At 46.2% G+C, this 18,585-nt stretch overlaps 1 protein-coding gene across 1 annotated transcript in view; it reads left to right on the forward strand.

Annotated features, from left to right (window-relative positions):
- Nucleotides 1-18,585, forward strand: part of MAP3K6 (mitogen-activated protein kinase kinase kinase 6) — a 42,071-nt gene that overhangs the window by 18,769 nt on the left and 4,717 nt on the right. The window contains exons 11-24 of the mRNA XM_081868748.1: nucleotides 3,701-3,808; nucleotides 4,135-4,184; nucleotides 5,460-5,555; nucleotides 6,967-7,045; nucleotides 7,249-7,382; nucleotides 8,353-8,480; nucleotides 9,270-9,406; nucleotides 11,537-11,642; nucleotides 11,762-11,919; nucleotides 13,491-13,668; nucleotides 14,061-14,208; nucleotides 15,664-15,835; nucleotides 16,860-17,063; nucleotides 18,309-18,414. Coding sequence (XP_081724874.1) covers nucleotides 3,701-3,808; nucleotides 4,135-4,184; nucleotides 5,460-5,555; nucleotides 6,967-7,045; nucleotides 7,249-7,382; nucleotides 8,353-8,480; nucleotides 9,270-9,406; nucleotides 11,537-11,642; nucleotides 11,762-11,919; nucleotides 13,491-13,668; nucleotides 14,061-14,208; nucleotides 15,664-15,835; nucleotides 16,860-16,889 — 1,524 coding nt within the window. The 3' untranslated portion in view covers nucleotides 16,890-17,063; nucleotides 18,309-18,414. The remainder of the gene's footprint in view (nucleotides 1-3,700; nucleotides 3,809-4,134; nucleotides 4,185-5,459; nucleotides 5,556-6,966; nucleotides 7,046-7,248; nucleotides 7,383-8,352; nucleotides 8,481-9,269; nucleotides 9,407-11,536; nucleotides 11,643-11,761; nucleotides 11,920-13,490; nucleotides 13,669-14,060; nucleotides 14,209-15,663; nucleotides 15,836-16,859; nucleotides 17,064-18,308; nucleotides 18,415-18,585) is intronic.

Genomic DNA, 18,585 nt, shown 5'->3' on the forward strand with positions numbered 1-18,585 from the left:
TGAGATTCTTAGGAAATTTCCTCTTCTGTCCTAGCAAAGCCTTTCTTGCCTAAGGTGCTCTTTCATATTTCCTCCCTTAAGCTATATAAAATTCAGGGCAAGCTTTGCATAGCTGGGTTGGAGAGAGGACTGGACAGTCTCTCTCTCCCCCCCCCCTCGCTGTTTGTGTGAAATTCATGTGCTGACAGATTTGCGGGGCAAGAGAAAATTGTGCAGATGCTTCTCTCTCCCTTTAAATCCCCTCTACAAATCATCTCCTTGGGAGAAGCCTTTGGGATAACTCCTAGTTCTTACCTCTAGGTGAAACAAAGCCAAATTATCTATTTCTGCTCAAATTTGTGAACTTTAGTCACTCCCAACCCTTCCTTTTCTCGTCTCCCTCCATTGTGGAAATTTGGGTTGTAGTTTCCTTGAGACAGGGGCCTGTTTACCTTGCAGATTGGTGGCTTGCAAAACATCGCAGGTTGATTTTTTGCCGTGCAAAAACTGGTCCTGGAGCAACACCAATGCAGCCCTCTCAGCTTGCACCAAGAAACTCTGGAACATACCGAGCTACCTTTCTCAAGCCATTTTTCCTCTGCAGTCAGTTATAATCTTGACACACAACAGGCTGCATACACACCATACATTTGCAGCGCATTTTTCTCCCAAAGTTCTGGGAACTGTAGTTCACCCCTCACTGAGCTATAATTCCCAGCAACCTTCGCAAACTGCAGCTCCCATGATTCTTGGCAGGGTGGAGAGATGTGCTGGAAATGTATAGTATGTATGAACACAAACACACACACCTTTTCCTCCTGGCCTCCAGTTGTCGCCCCAGGCATCACATCTGAGAATATCATCACTATATCCCATAAGTTGAAACAGTCAATTAGCTGTGCTCACACCTGACCACAGGACTGAGTCAGCCTTGGCTGCCCTGATGAACCAGCACTGTTACAGGTACCACATAATACTCATTCCACATTTGTAGGGAAGCACCCAGATTTTGGAACTTCCTTTTTTTTGTTGTTAAACATATTTATTAAGTTTTTTATACACATACAGCAGAACCAAAGAAAAAAGACAACATACAGAAAAAATAAAATTAACAATAATAAAAAGAGGTAAAAACTCCCACTTTTAAATTCATACTTGAGTAACTTTCTTTCCTGACTTCCTCACGCCTCCCTTTTTTGTGTTCCTCTTTACCCAATCAAATACAGCAAATTCTAACCCTCTTTCAGAAATCATTTCTAATTATTAAAATCGCTCTATTATATCTCCAATCTTTCCTCCTTATGTTTAAATACCTTTAACATATTATTTACCTTTGACATAATAAAACTTTCGTCATTCACCTTTTTTCTATTACATTTTTGCATGTTTTTTCCACACTGTATCACTAATGCCATATTATTTTCATATCCAACATCCTTTTAGCATTCATAAACTTTGCAGTATTTCTGCAGATAGTTCTTAAACTTCTTCCAATTCTCTTCCACCACTTCTTCTCCCAGGTCTCGGATTCTGCCAGTCATTTCTGCCAATTCCATGTAGTCTATTACTTGCATCTGCCATTCTTCCAAGGTGGGCAAATCTTGTGTCTTCCAGTACTTTGCGATGAGTATTCTTGCTGCTGTTGTCGCATACATAAAAAACGTTCTATCTTTCTTTAACACCAATTGGCCGACTATGCCCAAGAGAAAGGCCTCTGGTTTCTTAAGGAAGGTATATTTAAATAGTTCATTATATATCATCTCCCAGAAAGCCTTAATCTTCGGGCACGTCCACCAAAGGTGAAAGAATGTACCCTCAGTTTCTTTACATTTCCAACATTTGTTATCAGGCAGGTGATAAATTTTAGCAAGCTTGACTGGAGTCATGTACCACCTATAAATCATTTTCATAATATTCTCTCTTAGGACATTACATGCCGTAAATTTCATACTGGTGGTCCACAACTTTTCCCAGTCAGCAAACAAAATGTTATGACCTATGTCCTGTGCCCATTTAATCATGGCTGATTTAACCGTTTCATCCTGAGTGTTCCATTTCAACAGCAAGTTATACATTCTTGAAAGAATCTTAGTTTTAGGTTCTAACAGTTCTGTCTCCGGTTTCGATTTTTCCACCTGGAAGCCCAATTTCTTATCCAAATTATAGGTCTCTCTTATTTGATAATAGTGAAGCCAATCTCGCACTTTATCTTTTAATTTCTCAAAACTCTGTAAATTCATTTTGTCTCCTTCCTGTTCTAATATCTCCCAATACTTCGGCCATTTGGCCTCCATATTGAGTCTTTTCAGAGCCTTTGCTTCCATGGGTGACAACCACCTTGGGGTCTTATTCTCCAATAAATCTTTGTACCTAATCCAGACATTAAACAATGCTTTCCTGACAATATGGTGTTTGAAGTTTCTGTGCACTTTAACCTTGTCGTACCACAAATATGCATGCCATCCAAAAGCGTTGTTAAAGCCTTCCAAATCCAAAATGTCAGTGTTCTCAAGAAGTAGCCAATCTTTCAACCAGCAGAATGCTGCTGATTCATAATAAAGTTTAAAGTCCGGCAGGGCAAACCCCCCTCTTTCCTTCGCATCAGTTAATATTTTAAATTTTATTCTGGGCTTTTTGCCCTGCCAGGCAAATCTAGAGATTTCTCTCTGCCACTTCTTGAAACAATCCATCTTGTCCACAATCTGTAAAGTTTGAAACAAAAATAACATCTTTGGCAATACATTCATCTTTATAACTGCGATTCGACCCAACAAGGAAAGCTTCAAATTAGACCATATTTCTAAGTCTTTTTTAACTTCTGACCAACATTTCTCATAATTGTCCTTAAATAAATTCAAGTTTTTAGCTGTCATATTAATCCCCAGATATTTCAACTTCTTCACTAAGGTCAAACCAGTCTCCTTCTGAAACCTTTCTTTTTCAGTCTGAGTTAAATTTTTCTCTAAAACCTTCGTTTTTAACTTGTTCAATTTAAATCCTGCCACCTGACCAAATTCTTGAATCAGTTCTAGTACCCTTTCCGTACTAGATTCTGGCTCCTGTAATGTCAAAACTAGGTCATCTGCAAAAGCCTTCAATTTATATTGTTTGGCTCCGACCTGAATTCCTTTGATCAGACGGTCCCTTCTAATCATGTTCAGCAATACCTCCAGGACCGAAATAAATAATAGTGGAGAGATAGGGCAGCCCTGTCGTGTTCCTTTTTCTATCTTAAATTCTTCAGTCACCACATTATTAACTATCAATTTAGCTCTTTGTTCTGAATAAATTGCACTTATACCATTCTAAAACCCTTGTCCCACCCCCATTCCCTTAAGATTTTTCTTCATAAAATTCCAAGATATGGATTTTGGAACTTCCTCCCATCAGGCAGGCACCTTCACTGCGCTCATTTTGGTGACGGTTCTGCAGATCAAAGCAGTCAAATGGGCACATGTGGGGTTAAGGTGATCCTGCAGGTAGACTGGTCTCAAGCCATTGAGGGCCTCATATACTAATAATAACACCTGGAGCCTGGTCCCGTAGCAAATGAGCAAGCAGCGCAGATCAAAGGACAACTAGCAGAGAGGTTATGTGTGCAGTCTTCTCTTAGTTAAGTGTATGCTCACTACGACATATGTCAGCCACTTTTAGATTTTTGCTGAAATAAGAAGCGGCATGTAAGTTAACTAGCAATCTAACTCACCACCTGTTCCAACAGGTCTTGATTCTGGAGTTGGGCAGAGTGTTGCAGCCATCTCAGCTCAGTGTCTGCAGTCAAGAAGGGCAAAAATCAGTGACGCTGAGCCACATTGGCTCTCCAGAAGAGGTATGTGGCCTGGGTCAGTTTCTTTTTCTGATTTTAATATTTTTAATTTATTACCCGCCCTTCACCCTAAGGTTGCAAAACAAGTTACAACAATTTAAAATAGAACTTTTTAAAAACCCTTATAATTACAAAAAAATACAAACACAAAATATCTAATAAAAAGTAACAAAAGTTCATGTAATTACTTTCATTCTATTTAGATTTCCAGTCTTTATGCATTATAAATCTTCATGGCTGTTTATCCCTCTGGGTGTGTGTCTCAATTTCCTGTGTTTCCCCACTCAGGGTATTTGTATGTTTCTTTCAACTTTTGGGTCTCTTTACAGGAAGGGATTTCCAAGTGGACATTCCCAACTTCTTCCATCCGTGGAATCAGGTGATGATTATTTTTTTTATATAAAACAAATAGTTTGAATTCCTTGTCTTTAAGGCTAGGCTAGTGCTTAAGATAAGAATCAGCCTTTATACCAGGTCAGAGAAATAAGCCACATTGGTTAGTATTGGCTACACTAACGAACAGTAACTCGCTGTGGTTTCAAGGCCTTTCCCAGTCCTTCCTTGAGATACATCACTGACTTACGGTTCTTCCCCTAAAAAAAAAAAGGAAGCTCTAGTTCTCAAGACCCTGAAATAAAGGGCTGATTTAAATAGGAACATAGGACACTGTCAAGAAAGACCATTGGTGCATTTAGCACACTATTGCCTATACCTGGGGTATGCATCATGGTGCCTTCCATGGTGGACTCCAGTTCCCATCACCTCCAGCCAGCATGGTCCATGGTCAGGAATGATGGGAGCTGTAGTTCAGTAACATCTGGAGGGCACCGCATTGGCTACTCCTAGTGCACTGGGTGGCTGAAGATTTCAGGCAGAAGTCTTCCCCAGCCCTCCTGAGAGACACCGGAGATTAACCCACAAGAATTGGCATGCAAAGCCAATAGACTGTTGACGTACAGCCCCTCCCCTGAGAAAACAGAGCTAGCCAGGTGGCACTCGCAGTAGAGAGCACTGGGCAGAGAGGGCACATGAGAAGCTGCCTTTTTACGAAATCACAGTATACATTTTTGTGCATTTTCTGTAAAAAGAAAATGCACTGCAAAATTTGGAGAAGTGTGTAATTTGACTGAGAGAAATGCAGGGAGCTGCCTTATATGGAGTCAGCCCCTGGCTCCATCCAGTTCTGTGTTGTCTACACTGACTGGCAGAAGCACTCCAGAGTTTCAGGTACAAATCTTTCCCAGCCCTACCTGGAGATGTCAGGGATTGAACTTGGGACCTTCTGCATTCCAAGCATCTGTCTTAGTCACAGCCCACCCTCAAGATTAAGTGCATTCCAATCTACACTGAAGTCTGGGATTGGTGAGTTAGATCAGTTTGTCCTTAAAATGCAGTCGGAACACATTTTTCTTCCACTGCAGCTCACGTGTCAATGCTCCTCCATGCAAATATAAATAAATAAAACATCATCGCACCTAGAAAGCTAGCATCTCAAGGAGAATGGGGTCTGGTAAGCCCCTGAGGCTGATGCAAGCAACTTGCGGTGGTGGGACGCAGAGAGAGGCAGGTTTTAAAGCAAGACACAGGCTTGCGCTGATAAGGAAAGGAGACTTGCTGAAGTCCTCCTTCCACTCCCATCTTTTTTTCTTGCCAGTATCTCCAAGTGCGATGAGCGGTGCTGCTTCCTCTACGTGCTGCACACAGCGGAAGACTTCCAGCTGTACTTCCCTACCCAGTACCATTGCCGCTGGTGAGTGGGGAGACATGAATGGGTAGCAGAGGGGCAACCCACAACATTTGGAAGAGGGACAATTGAAAACAACCACAACCCAACCACATTCCCCACTCGGGGGAAGGGAGTGTCTCCTGCAGGATGCTGCTCTGGACAGAGTGTTTCCCAGGGGTTATATTGCAGACTCAAGAAACAGGGTACCATTGATGCCCTTTCTTCTTCATCATGTGCGACCATGGAGACACATGATGTTTGGATCTCCACTGCCTGCTTGCCATGCCTGCAGCTGCGGTGTGGGTTCTGAAAACGTGTTCGTAAAAATTAAAGTCAACGAGGGTCAGGGAAGGCAAAGTAAATAAAAAGGAGTTCGGATTCTCAAATCTGATTTCTACCCCCTCAGCTCTTAAAGAAATTGAATTGGAGGTAAACCCTGTTGATGCTCAGAGGGAAGTAATTTTAAACTTGTAATCGCCACCTTCCCTCGCATGCCCAAACATGAAAACTGCTGGCTCAAGGTGTGGAGTTTAAGAGTGTCAGCATGAATATATGGCTGCAAGTATAGTTTCACATCCACAGAGTTTGCATGGAATAAGGAAATGAAAATCTGAAGCACCAGATTTCCTATTCCTGTTCTAACTTTCAAGGTTTTATTTTTATTTTCCCTTTTTTTAGAGTTGAGCCAAACTGCCCCTCCCCCACTTTACTACTCAATTTGCAGGTGACAAAATGGGTGGGTGGAGAATTCATTTCAGCTGAAATGGTGATGGGCAACTCTGTTTTTACAGCTCTGTCTGGCAACTGCTGGCTGTCATTTCCCCCCCTCCCTAACCCCCCCTGGAATGATGTTTTACTATCACAGTGGTACCTCGGGTTACAAACACTTCAGGTTACAAACTCCGCTAACCTGGAAGTAGTACCTCGGGTTGAGAACTTTGCCCCAGGATGAGAACGGAAATTGTGCGCCGGTGGCGGGAGGCCCCATTAGTGGAAGCGCACCTCAGGTTAAGAATGGTTTCGGGTTAAGAACAGACCCTCAGAACAAATTAAGTTCATAACCCGAGGTACCACTGTACATAGCGTTTCTCCCAGAGCTTTGCACAAACAAATAAATTAAAATAGTAACGGTAGCTGCTAGAAGGATCTCTGGAGATAGAGAGTGTGCTTCCACTCACCCGCCCCATCCTCTGAAATATCCTGAGTGATTTGGGGCCCCTTTCCCCCTCTCCTTCCAAATTCAAGCTGCAATAACTTCGGGTTTAGTTCTTAGTCCCCTCTCCCTTCTCCGTTTGCATAATTCTTCCAGATTTTCAACCCGTCTAGTCTGGGCTTGTAGCCTTTGATTCTGAACCCAATGATAACAGGATAGTTCTTTGCGCTGGTGTCCATTCTCTTAGGGGTTTTTTCTTCCCCCTCTGCTCTTTTACATTAGGTTTTGCGAACTGGTCCGCTCCTTCATGGCAGAGATGGGTGAGGAAGTGAATAGCTGCAGCTCCCTGGAGGAACTCGAGGTGAGCTGGCGGAAGAGGACGCTCCTTGGTTTCAGGAACCGGGAACTTTGGTCAGGGCCTGTCGAACGATGGCTGTGAAGGCGGATGTGGAAAATGGCCAAGCCCAGTGGTGAACAGGCCAAGACAGGGTGCTGCGCATAGAGATTTCACCAAATGGGCCTTTTAAGTTCCATAACTCTGTGTGTGTTCTTTGACTTGCACAGTATGACTACGAACGCACGGAAGCAGGCGACAGGGTGATTCTAGGTAAAGGCACCTATGGGGTGGTGTACGCTGGCCGGGACCTCAGCAATCAGGTGCGCATCGCCATTAAGGAGATCCCAGAGCGTGACAGCAGGTAAGAGTTGCGAAAAGCAGGGAAGGAATTACTAATATTGTCAATTTTGGCTTCTTGTTTCTTTAGTCTTAAGCTCAGTTCATCACACTTCTGCACTTGTGTGTATTTCCCCCTCTTTTCATTAGGCCATTAACATTCATACTAATTTTTGTGTGCATTTCTCCAAATATTGCCATTTTTGTATGCCGTCTTGCCTATGCTTTTGCAAGCAATTTTCCCTAGTACAAGGCCTTTTTTGTACATTGTTTTCATGGATATACACATTTTTGTGCACATTTTTTGTTGGAGTGCTGTATCACAAAATTAGGGAGGAGTTCAAATTTCAAAATCTTTCAGTTTGTGCATTTGTCCAGGAAGTGTGTTTATGCTAAAATGTGAACCCAACTATTTCCTTCCCCTATCCTTAGAATGGCCAGACCACTCTGTGGGAATCTAGGGCTTCCTTCACGTTGCAAAAACTCTGGGATGTCTTTGCAATCAGATTCCCACTTACGCATCACCAAAAAAGATTTGCACAAAACCCAAATATGCTAATTGTTATGTGTAGACGCAAATTTGGGAATAATGATTGTAACTTAAACAAAAATCCAGTGCATATTAGGGAAGACTGTGATCAGATGACCTTCGTGCCTACTCAGTCTTCTGCTCAGGAGCTACTATCATCATTATCATCATTAATATTATTATTAATAATAGCCTGTGCTTCACTTAGCTCCCAATTAATAGGTTATGGGCAGCTTCAAAGACCCTGCTGCTGCTCTTCCTTCTGAGGGTTCTTTGTCTTTAAATCGGACTTTGACTGGAGAGCCCTTCAAAGAGAGGACTGTCCTCTCTAAAGTAGGACACATGGCTATCCTACTTGGCAGGAATATGCTCAGCATGGGGGGAGGGGTGTGGCATCCCCTGGCTGCTGCCTCTGAGAGAGTTGTGTGAACGTCTGTCATTCATACATGTCACACTTGCACTTCAGATACTCGCAGCCCCTTCATGAGGAGATTGCTCTGCACAAGCGCCTGAGACACAAGAACATTGTTCGCTATTTGGGCTCTGTCAGTCAAGATGGCTTCCTCAAGATCTTCATGGAGGAGGTACCTGGGGGTAAGTACAGTGGTAAAAAGGTAAAGGTAAAGGGACCCCTGACCATTAGGTCCAGTTGTGACCGACTCTGGGGTTGTGGCACTCATCTCGCTACAGTGGTACCTCAGGTTAAAAACTTAATTCATTCTGGAGGTCCACTCTTACCCTGAAACTGTTCTTAACCTGAGTACCACTTTAGCTAATGGGGCCTCCTGCTGCCGCCACACCACTGCCGCACGATTTCTGTTCTCATCCTGAAGCAAAGTTATTAACCTGAGGTACTATTTCTGGGTTAGTGGAGACTGTAACCTGAAGTGTCTGTAACCCGAGGTACCACTGTATATGCAGTAAATATGCAATGTGCAATAAAAACATGTAAAAATTAAAAAAAACACCAGAGACCACCAATAAAGATGCTTTCTTAATTGTTTGCATCAGCAGAGCAGCACAGGAAGCTTGTCACAAAAGGCGTTCAAAGCTTAAAAGAAAAGCTGAATCTCGGTTGGCCACACGCGACTGGGCCGATGACACTAAAAGCTCAGTTTCTTGTTGCTGTCAGCTGAGCCTCACTAGCTCAGGGAATAACCGACGATGCCCCTTACCTCAGTGACTGAGACGCGATATTAGGGTTAAGGTTTGCCGCAGAGAGCACTGCAGTAATTCAGCCTTGAGGTTACTGATGCAAGGACTGCAGTGGACATGACTAGTAGCCATTGATAGCCTTGTGTTCCGTGCATTTGTCTAATCTCTGTATAAGAAAACAGCCTCTGTAATGTTCCGTGTCCCTCTCTTCCCACCCCAAAAATCCAGGAAGCCTTTCCTCTCTTCTGCGCTCCATGTGGGGCCCCCTGAAAGACAACGAGCCCACCATCGTTTTCTACACCAAGCAAATCCTAGAGGGGCTGCGCTACCTGCATGACAACCAGATTGTCCACAGGGACATCAAGGTGAGAGCCATCTCAGCTTGGGCTGCCAGGTGTAGACATGTTGTTGGTGCTAGATCTCTGTGTGGCATTGCCAGACCTGGCAGGGATCAAGCAGCTCTTTTCACGCAGCTTTCCTTTTCCTCCTTCATTTGGGTTTTGACTCTGCATTAGCTTTGGTAAAACAAAGACTACATGGGATATTTATTTTCAGGACATTTTGGCTAGCTCATGCACAGCCTGCTTGCCTTGCTCCTTAGGCATTTCTTAAAGACGATCCTTAATGATTTTCAGCTAGCTGCTTATTTTAGGAATTTGCATGCAGTTAATTATCACACAGCTTTTGCTCTGGCCAGATTTAATGTGATGTCTTTCTCAGTTGCTCTGGGGAGGAATAGGCTGGTGTTCCTTGAGGGTTTGTCCTAGTAATAACCAGGAGCTGGAACATCTGTGGAAAATATTGTTTTGTTTTTATAATTTTTATGCTGGCGCTCATCAGCAGACGATTGCCCCTTTATTGGCCAAACCAGGAAGGTCAGCTAAATTTTATGTTAAATATTTACTGAGAGATAAAACCCTGCATGTGTCATTAGTAATTTTCTTTATCAGGGACAGTGAGAACAAGAAAGCAATTAACCACCTGAAGTTGGAAATATTATATTTGGGAGCTATTTAAGACATTTGTTATCCTAGCAATATGTATACTTGAGCTGGTGGCATTTAGATAATACATTGCTTTCTGTTTTGCTCTATGCTTAAGATTATGGAGCACTGTGTGGCTTTATTTTTGCTGCATTCCTGATCTGTGGATCATAATAAATTGATGATGAAGTTACTACTACAGTTGAATTTCTAAGCAACAATCCTTGGGGTTTTATTTTTGTGGAAAGGGGGGAGTTTTTGGCACTGCCACTCCTTTTTTCACTGTTCCCAGTCCAGGATTGAAGAGGCTCTGGGTAAAGTGTCTTCCGTTGAGCCCCCTCTTCTTTTGGTGATCCCTGACAGGCTTCCTTGGCTGCTAAGGCAGTGCGTTGAACAGCATTGGGCAGCTTGGTCTGGTTCCCATATGTTAGATTCAGCAATGGTTGGTATGAAAAGGGAGAGATTCTTGATATTTTCACCCCTCCCATTGACAGAATCTCCTGATCTGATGTTTTAAGAAAGGAGGGGGCGGAAACTGCTCTTCTACTCTTCCGCTCCTGACTGACTGCCTGACACTGTGTGTAGAGAGAGCCTTATCTATGTAGTGACTAGATGCTAGAGTGGGAGATGTAACACTCATGCAAGCCAGTAGTTTGTTAGGCGCTGTGGGTTAAACCAAAGAGCCTCGGACTTGTCGATCAGAAGGTCGGCGGTTCGAATCCCCGCGACGGTGTGAGCTCCCGTTGCTCGGTCCCAGCTCCTGCCAACCTAGCAGTTCGAAAGCACGTCAAAGTGCAAGTAGATAAATAGGTACCGCGGGAAGGTAAACGGTGTTTCCGTGCGCTGCTCTGGTTCGCCAGAAGCGGCTTAGTCATGCTGGCCACATGACCTGGAAGCTGTCTGCAGACAAACACTGGCTCCCTCGGCCAATAAAGCGAGATGAGCGCTGCTACCCTAGAGTCGGCCACGACTGGACCTAATGGTCAGGGGTCCCTTTACCTTTAGTAGCTATTAGAAATAAAAGGAGTTATGCTTCACAGCTAGCTTCCATGTTATTTATACTCTGCATGAGTCTGGTGCTCACAATGCACAGTTGTGGGTCCAGTGCACTGGGACCTGCTTTCCAGGATTGGAAGGTCTCTGAAAGTGCTCTAGTCACCTAGCCCAGTCGGGGCAGAACCAGTTATTGAGCCCAGTCGCTGACATCAAATTAAAGACTTACTGACAGTTCCCTCCATGCCACAGAGCGATGCTCACTCAGAGGCAGTGTGGGAAATTAAAAAGCTGGCTGGATCTAGCCATCTGGCACTCGCAGGCTGTGCAGGGAATTGCCTGAGGTGCATGTCTAGGGCAGACATCATCATCAGGGCCTTCGTAGTCCCAAGACCCTTGCAGCCGTCCAAGGACGCCAAGACACTGGTGCCAGGCCTGTTTGCAGTTGGAGGAAGCCCTCAGAACTTGAGTGCCTTGTTGATCTCCAAAGCAGTCACTTGGCTTTTCTTGGATAAACAGGGTGATAACGTCCTGATCAACACGTACAGTGGAGTGTTGAAAATTTCAGACTTTGGCACATCCAAGAGGCTGGCAGGGATCAGCCCCAGTACAGAGACATTCACAGGTAAGTGTGTGTGCAGCTCTGCGTCGTTTGGGGAAGAGAGCCGACTCATCCAGGCTCTCAGGCATTGGGATGTGGCTCCCATGACTTCTTCCTTCTTGGTTTCTCTCTTCCTTCCTCAGGCACCTTGCAGTACATGGCCCCAGAGGTCATTGATCAGGGACCCCGTGGCTATGGCAAGCCGGCTGACATCTGGTCCATGGGCTGCACCATCATTGAGATGGCGACAGGCAAGCCCCCTTTCTTCGAGCTGGGCAGCCCACAGGCCGCCATGTTCAAGGTGAGGCTGGGATTTGCGCCCTTCTGCACAGCTGGGAAGAACACTTAGCAGTTTTCCTGCGGGGAGGAGGGGATCCTTGCAGGAGTTGTCTCTGTCAGGAGCTCAGCCTACACTCGAGTAGGACCCTGGCAGAGGCACATGCCCAACTGGCATGTTCTCTCCCTCCTGGTCTTTCGTTCAGGAGCTTTTTTCAGCCTGAACATCACAGCGACCGATGCCAACTGACACTGGCACACTTAGGGATCCGCAGAGTTTGTGCATCATGTGTAACAGACCTAAGCAACTCAGCATTTTGGCTAATCTACTTTATTTACATATAAACACACACGGAGCACTGCAACATGGGTCCCTCTCTCTCTAGCATCAGACAGCAAAGAGAAAAAGAACAAAGGACAATAGTCTCACTTCACGGAACGCAGTAACACAAACATCCTGTCTCCGTCACTTCCCACTCTGTGGAATCAAAACATATACTGTCATGTGATAGACAAAAATCCCATGACTGCAATCATGGAGCAGGAATTCTAACAGTCTCTGCCCACTTGCTCCACTAGGCAGGAAGAAGTATATGAGAATGGGTAGTCCAAGTGGACTGACCTCTTCCCTGGTTCACTTGCTGCCCAGCCCCGCAGCAGCTCTGATTCTAGGGGAATTTCCCTTTTCTCAGCAGCATGGCATTCCTTCTCACCTTTCCTTCTAACTGCAGCCAGGATACCAAAAAGGGAGAGAGGATTGATGGAAGACCTGAGGCGGCAGGTCATCATCAGATCCCCAGCCCTCTCAGCAGACTCCTTTCAGATGATCCTAGGGCTGGGTATTCCTGGGTTGCTTGGAGCTTTGTGGAAGACCAGCAGAGCAGGCCAACTCATTGGCTAGTTGCACCAGCCTCTGTCTGGGACTGTTACAGCAAGTCTGGTGTATGTGTGAATGCAAGTAGTGCAGTCCTTTAGGGTTTAGGTTCCATTAGATCTTTTTGCACCATTTAGATGCTGCATATAATCATAGAGTTGTAGCATTGGAAGGGACCCTGAGAGTCATTTAGTTCAACCCCCTGCAATGCAGGAATCTCAGCACGTGGCCCCCCAGCCAATTGGAAACCATACCGGACCCTGCTTAGCTTTGTAGATGGGCTAGCAGTCAGAATACAGCAGCCTCCATTATTCAGCCTGAGCTTTGAGGACCAGGATAGTTCCATAAACAGCTTGTGACCCAGCACTGCTGACAAACCAAGGCCTCTGCCCTTGACTTAGTGTCTTTTCATAAAGAGGAAGGGCTGTAGCTCAGAGGTAGAACATGTTGTGCTTCACATGCAAAAGGGCCCTGGTTGAATCCCTGGGATTTTCAAATAGGCCGGGAACCCTGGAGAGCCACTGCCACTCTGTGCAGCCAATACTGAGCTGGATGGATCAACAGCCTGACTTGGTGTAATAAAACATCTTCCTCATTTCTTAAAAACCGACAGGAGCTGACTACCCTGGCCTGTCAATTCCCACCATAAATGAACAGCAAGACCCATGTTTTCAGGTGGTGCACTGTGTGTATACTATTGCCAGTCGTTTGCCTTTTCTTAGGTGGGCATGTTCAAGATCCACCCCGAGGTGCCCGATTCCATGTCGGATGAAGCCAAGGCCTTTATCCTGAGTTGTTTTGAGGCTGATCCAGACAAGCGGGCGACTGCTGCTGCCTTGCTTCAGGAACCCTTTCTGAAGGCACCCAGTAGGAGGAAATCCAGGAGCCCAGTGGTGACAGGTAAGGCAGGGAACCAGGGAACCGGGCAGAGGGCCTTCTCGGTAGTGGCACCCGCCTGTGGAATGCCCTCCCACCAGATATCAAAGGAAAAAACAACTACCAGACTTTTAGAAGACATCTGAAGGCAGCCCAGTTTAGGGAAGCTTTTAATATCTGAAGGACTATTGTATTTTAATATTTTGTTGGAAGCCGCCTAGAGTGGCTGGGGAAACCCAGCCAGATTGGTGGGGTATAAATAAATTATTATTATTATTATTATTAGTATTATTATTATTTGTTTTGTTTTGTTTATCAATCTGTGAGCCAAGTCAGACTGGGGCTCCTGATTGTTTGGGAGGTGCCTCAGCATTACTTTGCTGCCAGCCTTGCACTTCTCTCTCTTCTCCCTACAGACGAGCTGTCTCCTCCAAATGTGCCAGAAAGGTCGATTTCAGCAGAGGGTGTCAGCGAGTCCCAGAAACGTTCTTCATCGTTGCAGTCCTTGAATGTCTCTCTGTCTCGGAGCACCAGTGAAGTGGCTCAGAGGCCCACCTATCTCAGGTAAGACCTGGAACAGAAGGGAAGCAGGGAGTGGGGAGCTTAACTTGGGCAGGTTTACAGTATAGCTTGTGCTCCATGGAATTGAGACTCCACAAAAGTATTGGTGTCTGAACAGACGATTTAATCTACTTGGAAACTTGGTGTGCTCTACTGCCTATCCACATTGCCACAGTGATGATGCACATTAGCTCTGTCTTGAAGCCTGCCTGTGCCTGAGCTGCAGCTGCATTGCTGCTCCTGGTCCAGGAGGTGTCAAGTGGCAGCCACTTTAATATTTGTGGCCCCACATGCGTGGAAAACTTCTCCTGCCATCAGGCACAGGCTCCCCGGCGTACAAGACAGAAAATGAAAACAAATATGCTATTTTTAAAAACAGGAAGCAGAGGAGGCAAAGAAAAGAAAGCCATCTTTCTCTCAAATGGCGGTTTTGGCCAGATGGTAAATATCGTGAATGGTCCAGCCAAAATTGCTGGCCCGTCTTCTTTAGCCTTGATACTAGTTCTAAACTAGTCAGGTCAGGTTGTGCACAAAATTGGTGGCTGAGAAAATAAAGAAGGATCTGACCGCCACCTGGTGGCAACCCTTTGCTCCTGTCACTGCGTGTTTCCAGTACCAGCAATACTGTGATAACATAGCAGTGTGCAATCTGATGTCTTTTGAACTCTTCAACAAGTCACAATATGATTTCTGTTCTAAACAAGTGAGCAGATGCGCTCTGTACTTTTAGCTAAGTAAATCAAGCCAAAGCAATGGCAACCTTTTAGATTTGTTCCTGGGGAACGTTAATTCCCTTACAACAGGGATGGGCAATGTGTGGCCCTTCAGACATTGTTGGATTGCAACATCCATTATCCTGGACCATTGGCCAAGCTTTCTGAGACAGCATCTGGAGGGTCACATGTTCCTAATATTTTCCACAGCTCCTCACGATACTGCAATGTCCACACACTTCCAAATGACAACAGAAATAATTTAAAGCAGGGGTGGCTAAGGTCAGATCCACTGCCATCTCAGGGCTTTTTGTGCTCCCTTGCACACCTTGAATAATTTGGCAATTTCTTTTATATATATATATATATAAAGGGCGTTGTCTCAGTTCAAAGACACATTCCAACTGGGCAAAAGCACTTCAGGTCGCTGAGAGATATGGCCTGAGAATCCTTAGTCTGGTCTTTGGTACCTCTCACTGGCCTTGGTTCCAATGCCTCTTGCTTGCCTGGTGAGTCTCATTTGTTGCTCTGGCAAGTGGCTCCCACAAGATTCCCCCGAAGGGAACGCAGCCCTCATTCTGAATGAGGTTTCCTATCTGTGCTTCTGGTAAGAATTCAGCACAACCTGCGTTCTCACGGATGGCTCACATTGCCAGCTGCCCCAGAGTGGCAGCGTTCCCACCCCTCCATCCCCAGCCAATGTTCCTTCGGGATCCATCCCCTCAATTGCTATGTGTCTACACAGGGCCCCTGAGGAACTGCTCAATGTTGACCTCAGCCTCTCCTCTTCCTCCCACGAGGAGAGCGGCTGCTTGTTCTTGCTGAGGAAGGATAGCGAGCGGAGAGCCACCCTCCACAAGGTCCTGACAGAGGAGCTGCCCAGTATTTCTGCCGCACTCTTTGAGGCCCAGGATGAGGTAAGTGCCGCTCGGGCCTTTGTGGGCTTAGGAACTGGGGCCTTCCAGACAGTTGTTGAACTACAATTCCCAACGTACCCGGCAGTTTGTCATGTTTGCAGAGGCTGATGGGAGTTGTAGTTCAAAAAAAGCCCCAGGAGGTCACCAGGCTGGGGGAGGCTGAATTAAAGCGTTGCTAAATCCCAAGTCTCCTCTTTCCTTCCTCAGCCCCAAATGTAGAAATGGAAGATGAATAAAACCCATCTTCCCTGTGGATTCTTGCAGAAGTTGTGTTAGGAGCACGTTTATTTATTCTGGGTTTATATACCCCCTTTCCGCCAAGGAAGCTTACAATTTAAACATGAAAACAAATGCATATATAAAAAAGAAAACTGGCAGAGTCTTCTCCTGCCAGCTGGGAGCTGTTGGTGTGTGTGTTCCCTGGCCTGGCTCCCTTGCTTCTGCCTTCCCTCAGAGCGGGCAGGTCTTCAGCAACCTCCAGGGAAGACGTGGGAGAAACTGCTGCATTTCTGCCACCCAAACCTTTGATTATGAATATTGTAGGGTAGCCACTGGATGTCAAGTCCCAGAGCAAAGGGGGAACTGAGAGTAATGTGCAATTTATTTTCTTTCTTGCATTTATATCCCACCTTTTCTCCCAAGAAGCGCAGGATGGTGTCCGTGGTTCTCTTCCTCCCCATTTTATCCTCACAACAACCCTGTGAGGTAGGTGAGGCTCAGAGACTGTGACTTGCCCCCGGTCACCCAGTGAGTTTCTCACAGCTGAGCAGGAACTTGATCTCTGGTCTCCCAGGCCCAACATGCCAGCTGTGACACCACACTGGCTTTTAGTTTGGGGGGTGAGGAATCTGCAGGCCTCCGGATGTTTCTGGGCTGCAGCGCCTCCCTCATCCCATCCCTGCAGGAGAGATGATAAACAGAGGCAAAGCAGAATTCCCACACTTGGTAATAGGCACAGTGCCATGGCTTTTCCCCTGGCCCTCAGCTCTGTTCTGTTTTGTTTCCGGTTGTGTCTCTCCTCCAGGCCTGGCCTCCTTCTTCGCCTTCCCCTTAGAGCCCAGTCTCCTTGGACCACATCTCCCAGCTGGTCTCCTGCCTCAAGAGATACATCCGCTCCCCCAACCGCAAGCAGCTGGCTCACGACTTGCTCCAAATCCAGACCAGCTTGCAGGCGGATGGCCTGAGCCTTTGTCAGCTGCAAGCGCCCCTCTTCACCTTCCAGGACACCGTAAGTGGGCTTGGGTCGGTGTGGCTGGGATCCCTCATGAAAAGTGTCTTCGGTGTTCCCTCGCAGCACCTAGGAAGCCACCCTGGGCTCAGGGGCGGACCTTGGTAATATGCTGCCCTATGCAAGGCCATTTAATTCCCTCACAGCGCCAGTCTAAGCGGGGTTTGGGAAGGAGGTGTGAGGCTCTGGCAGGGTCCTAGAGCCCTCCTACCTCCTTCTCAAAGTCTGGTAAGCCCTTGCCCAGCTTTAGGAAGGAGGCCCCTAGGACCCTGTCAGAGCCCTCACGCCTTCTTCCTGAAGCCCGGCAAGCGCTTACCAGGCTTTGAGAAAGTTCTAGCATGACACAGCACAAGCATCATATATATTTGCACAGAGGGTGTCTATATAGCTTCTTTGGTGATCACTCGTAGCAGAGTAAGATTGTCTGGGGAGCTGACTGCTTCAGGACTGTTTCAGTTCTCCTGTACATGCACATGCCTGCTTTCATAAATAACCAGCTTTCTTTCAACCTTACCACTCCAGGGATGGGGAACCTGTGCTCCTCCAGATTCTGTTGGACTCCAGCTCCCATCAGCCCCAGCCAGCATGGCCCAGTGGTCATGGGAGTTGTAGTCCAACAACATCTGAAGGGCCGCAGGATCTGACTGCCGACTGTTAGATTTTTTTTATAGCTGTTGCTGCTGTTTCATCTGTGTGTGTTTAAAATGAAGAAAACTTGGAAGGGAGGCTGGAGTGATTTTTGCCTGCAGAAAGGCTGAGAGCGCACTCCTCAAATTCCTCAGCCCGTGCTCAGGGGTACTTTTATCCTCCCCGTAATGCTGAAGAGTATGTCTGCTCAACTGACCCAGCTCTTGGCTGCAGCTGATGGGTCTTGGGGAATCTAGTTAAGAAAAATGGATCCCACCAGGATGGTCTTAGATGGACAGAACCCTTACCAAATTTGCAAATAAGACAAAGGAAGGAAGGATAGCTACCATCTCAGAGGGCAGGAATAAAATTCAAAATGCAGGCCACAGCACTTTCTCAAAATGTGCTGATTGGTCCAAAAAAGATTAATAACCCCTGGACTAGATAGTCCACAAGTCCTCCCCCTCAACCCTATGAAATGCCATCTCTGGGGCAACTATATTTAGTGTTTTGGTGAAGCCGGAATGGCAAGGGCGGGGAGTGCCTAGAGAGCTAAGCAGAGGAAGGAGGCCCAGTGCATCCTGAGCCTGTCTCCTCTCTTGTCTCCCACCTCCACAGGTAAAGCAGGCGCTGCGGAAGCTCCAGATCAAGCCTCACTGGGTGTTCGCCTTGGATAACCTCATGGGGCAGGCGGTCCAGGCAGCTTTCACCATCCTCTTGACAGGTAGGAGAAATGGGCGGAATAGAAGGTTGGCTCACTCTGAATACAGTCTGGAATACTCCGGGTCTAAGAAGCTGAAGAAGAATGTTTATTGCATTCATATTCTGTCATTTCATACGAGGAACTCCAGGTGGTGTTTGTGGTTCTCACCCTTTTCGTTTTATCCTGGGAGGC

This window comes from Podarcis erhardii, assembly GCF_964252035.2.
Source record: "Podarcis erhardii genome assembly, chromosome: 7".
Lineage (NCBI taxonomy): Eukaryota > Metazoa > Chordata > Lepidosauria > Squamata > Lacertidae > Podarcis > Podarcis erhardii.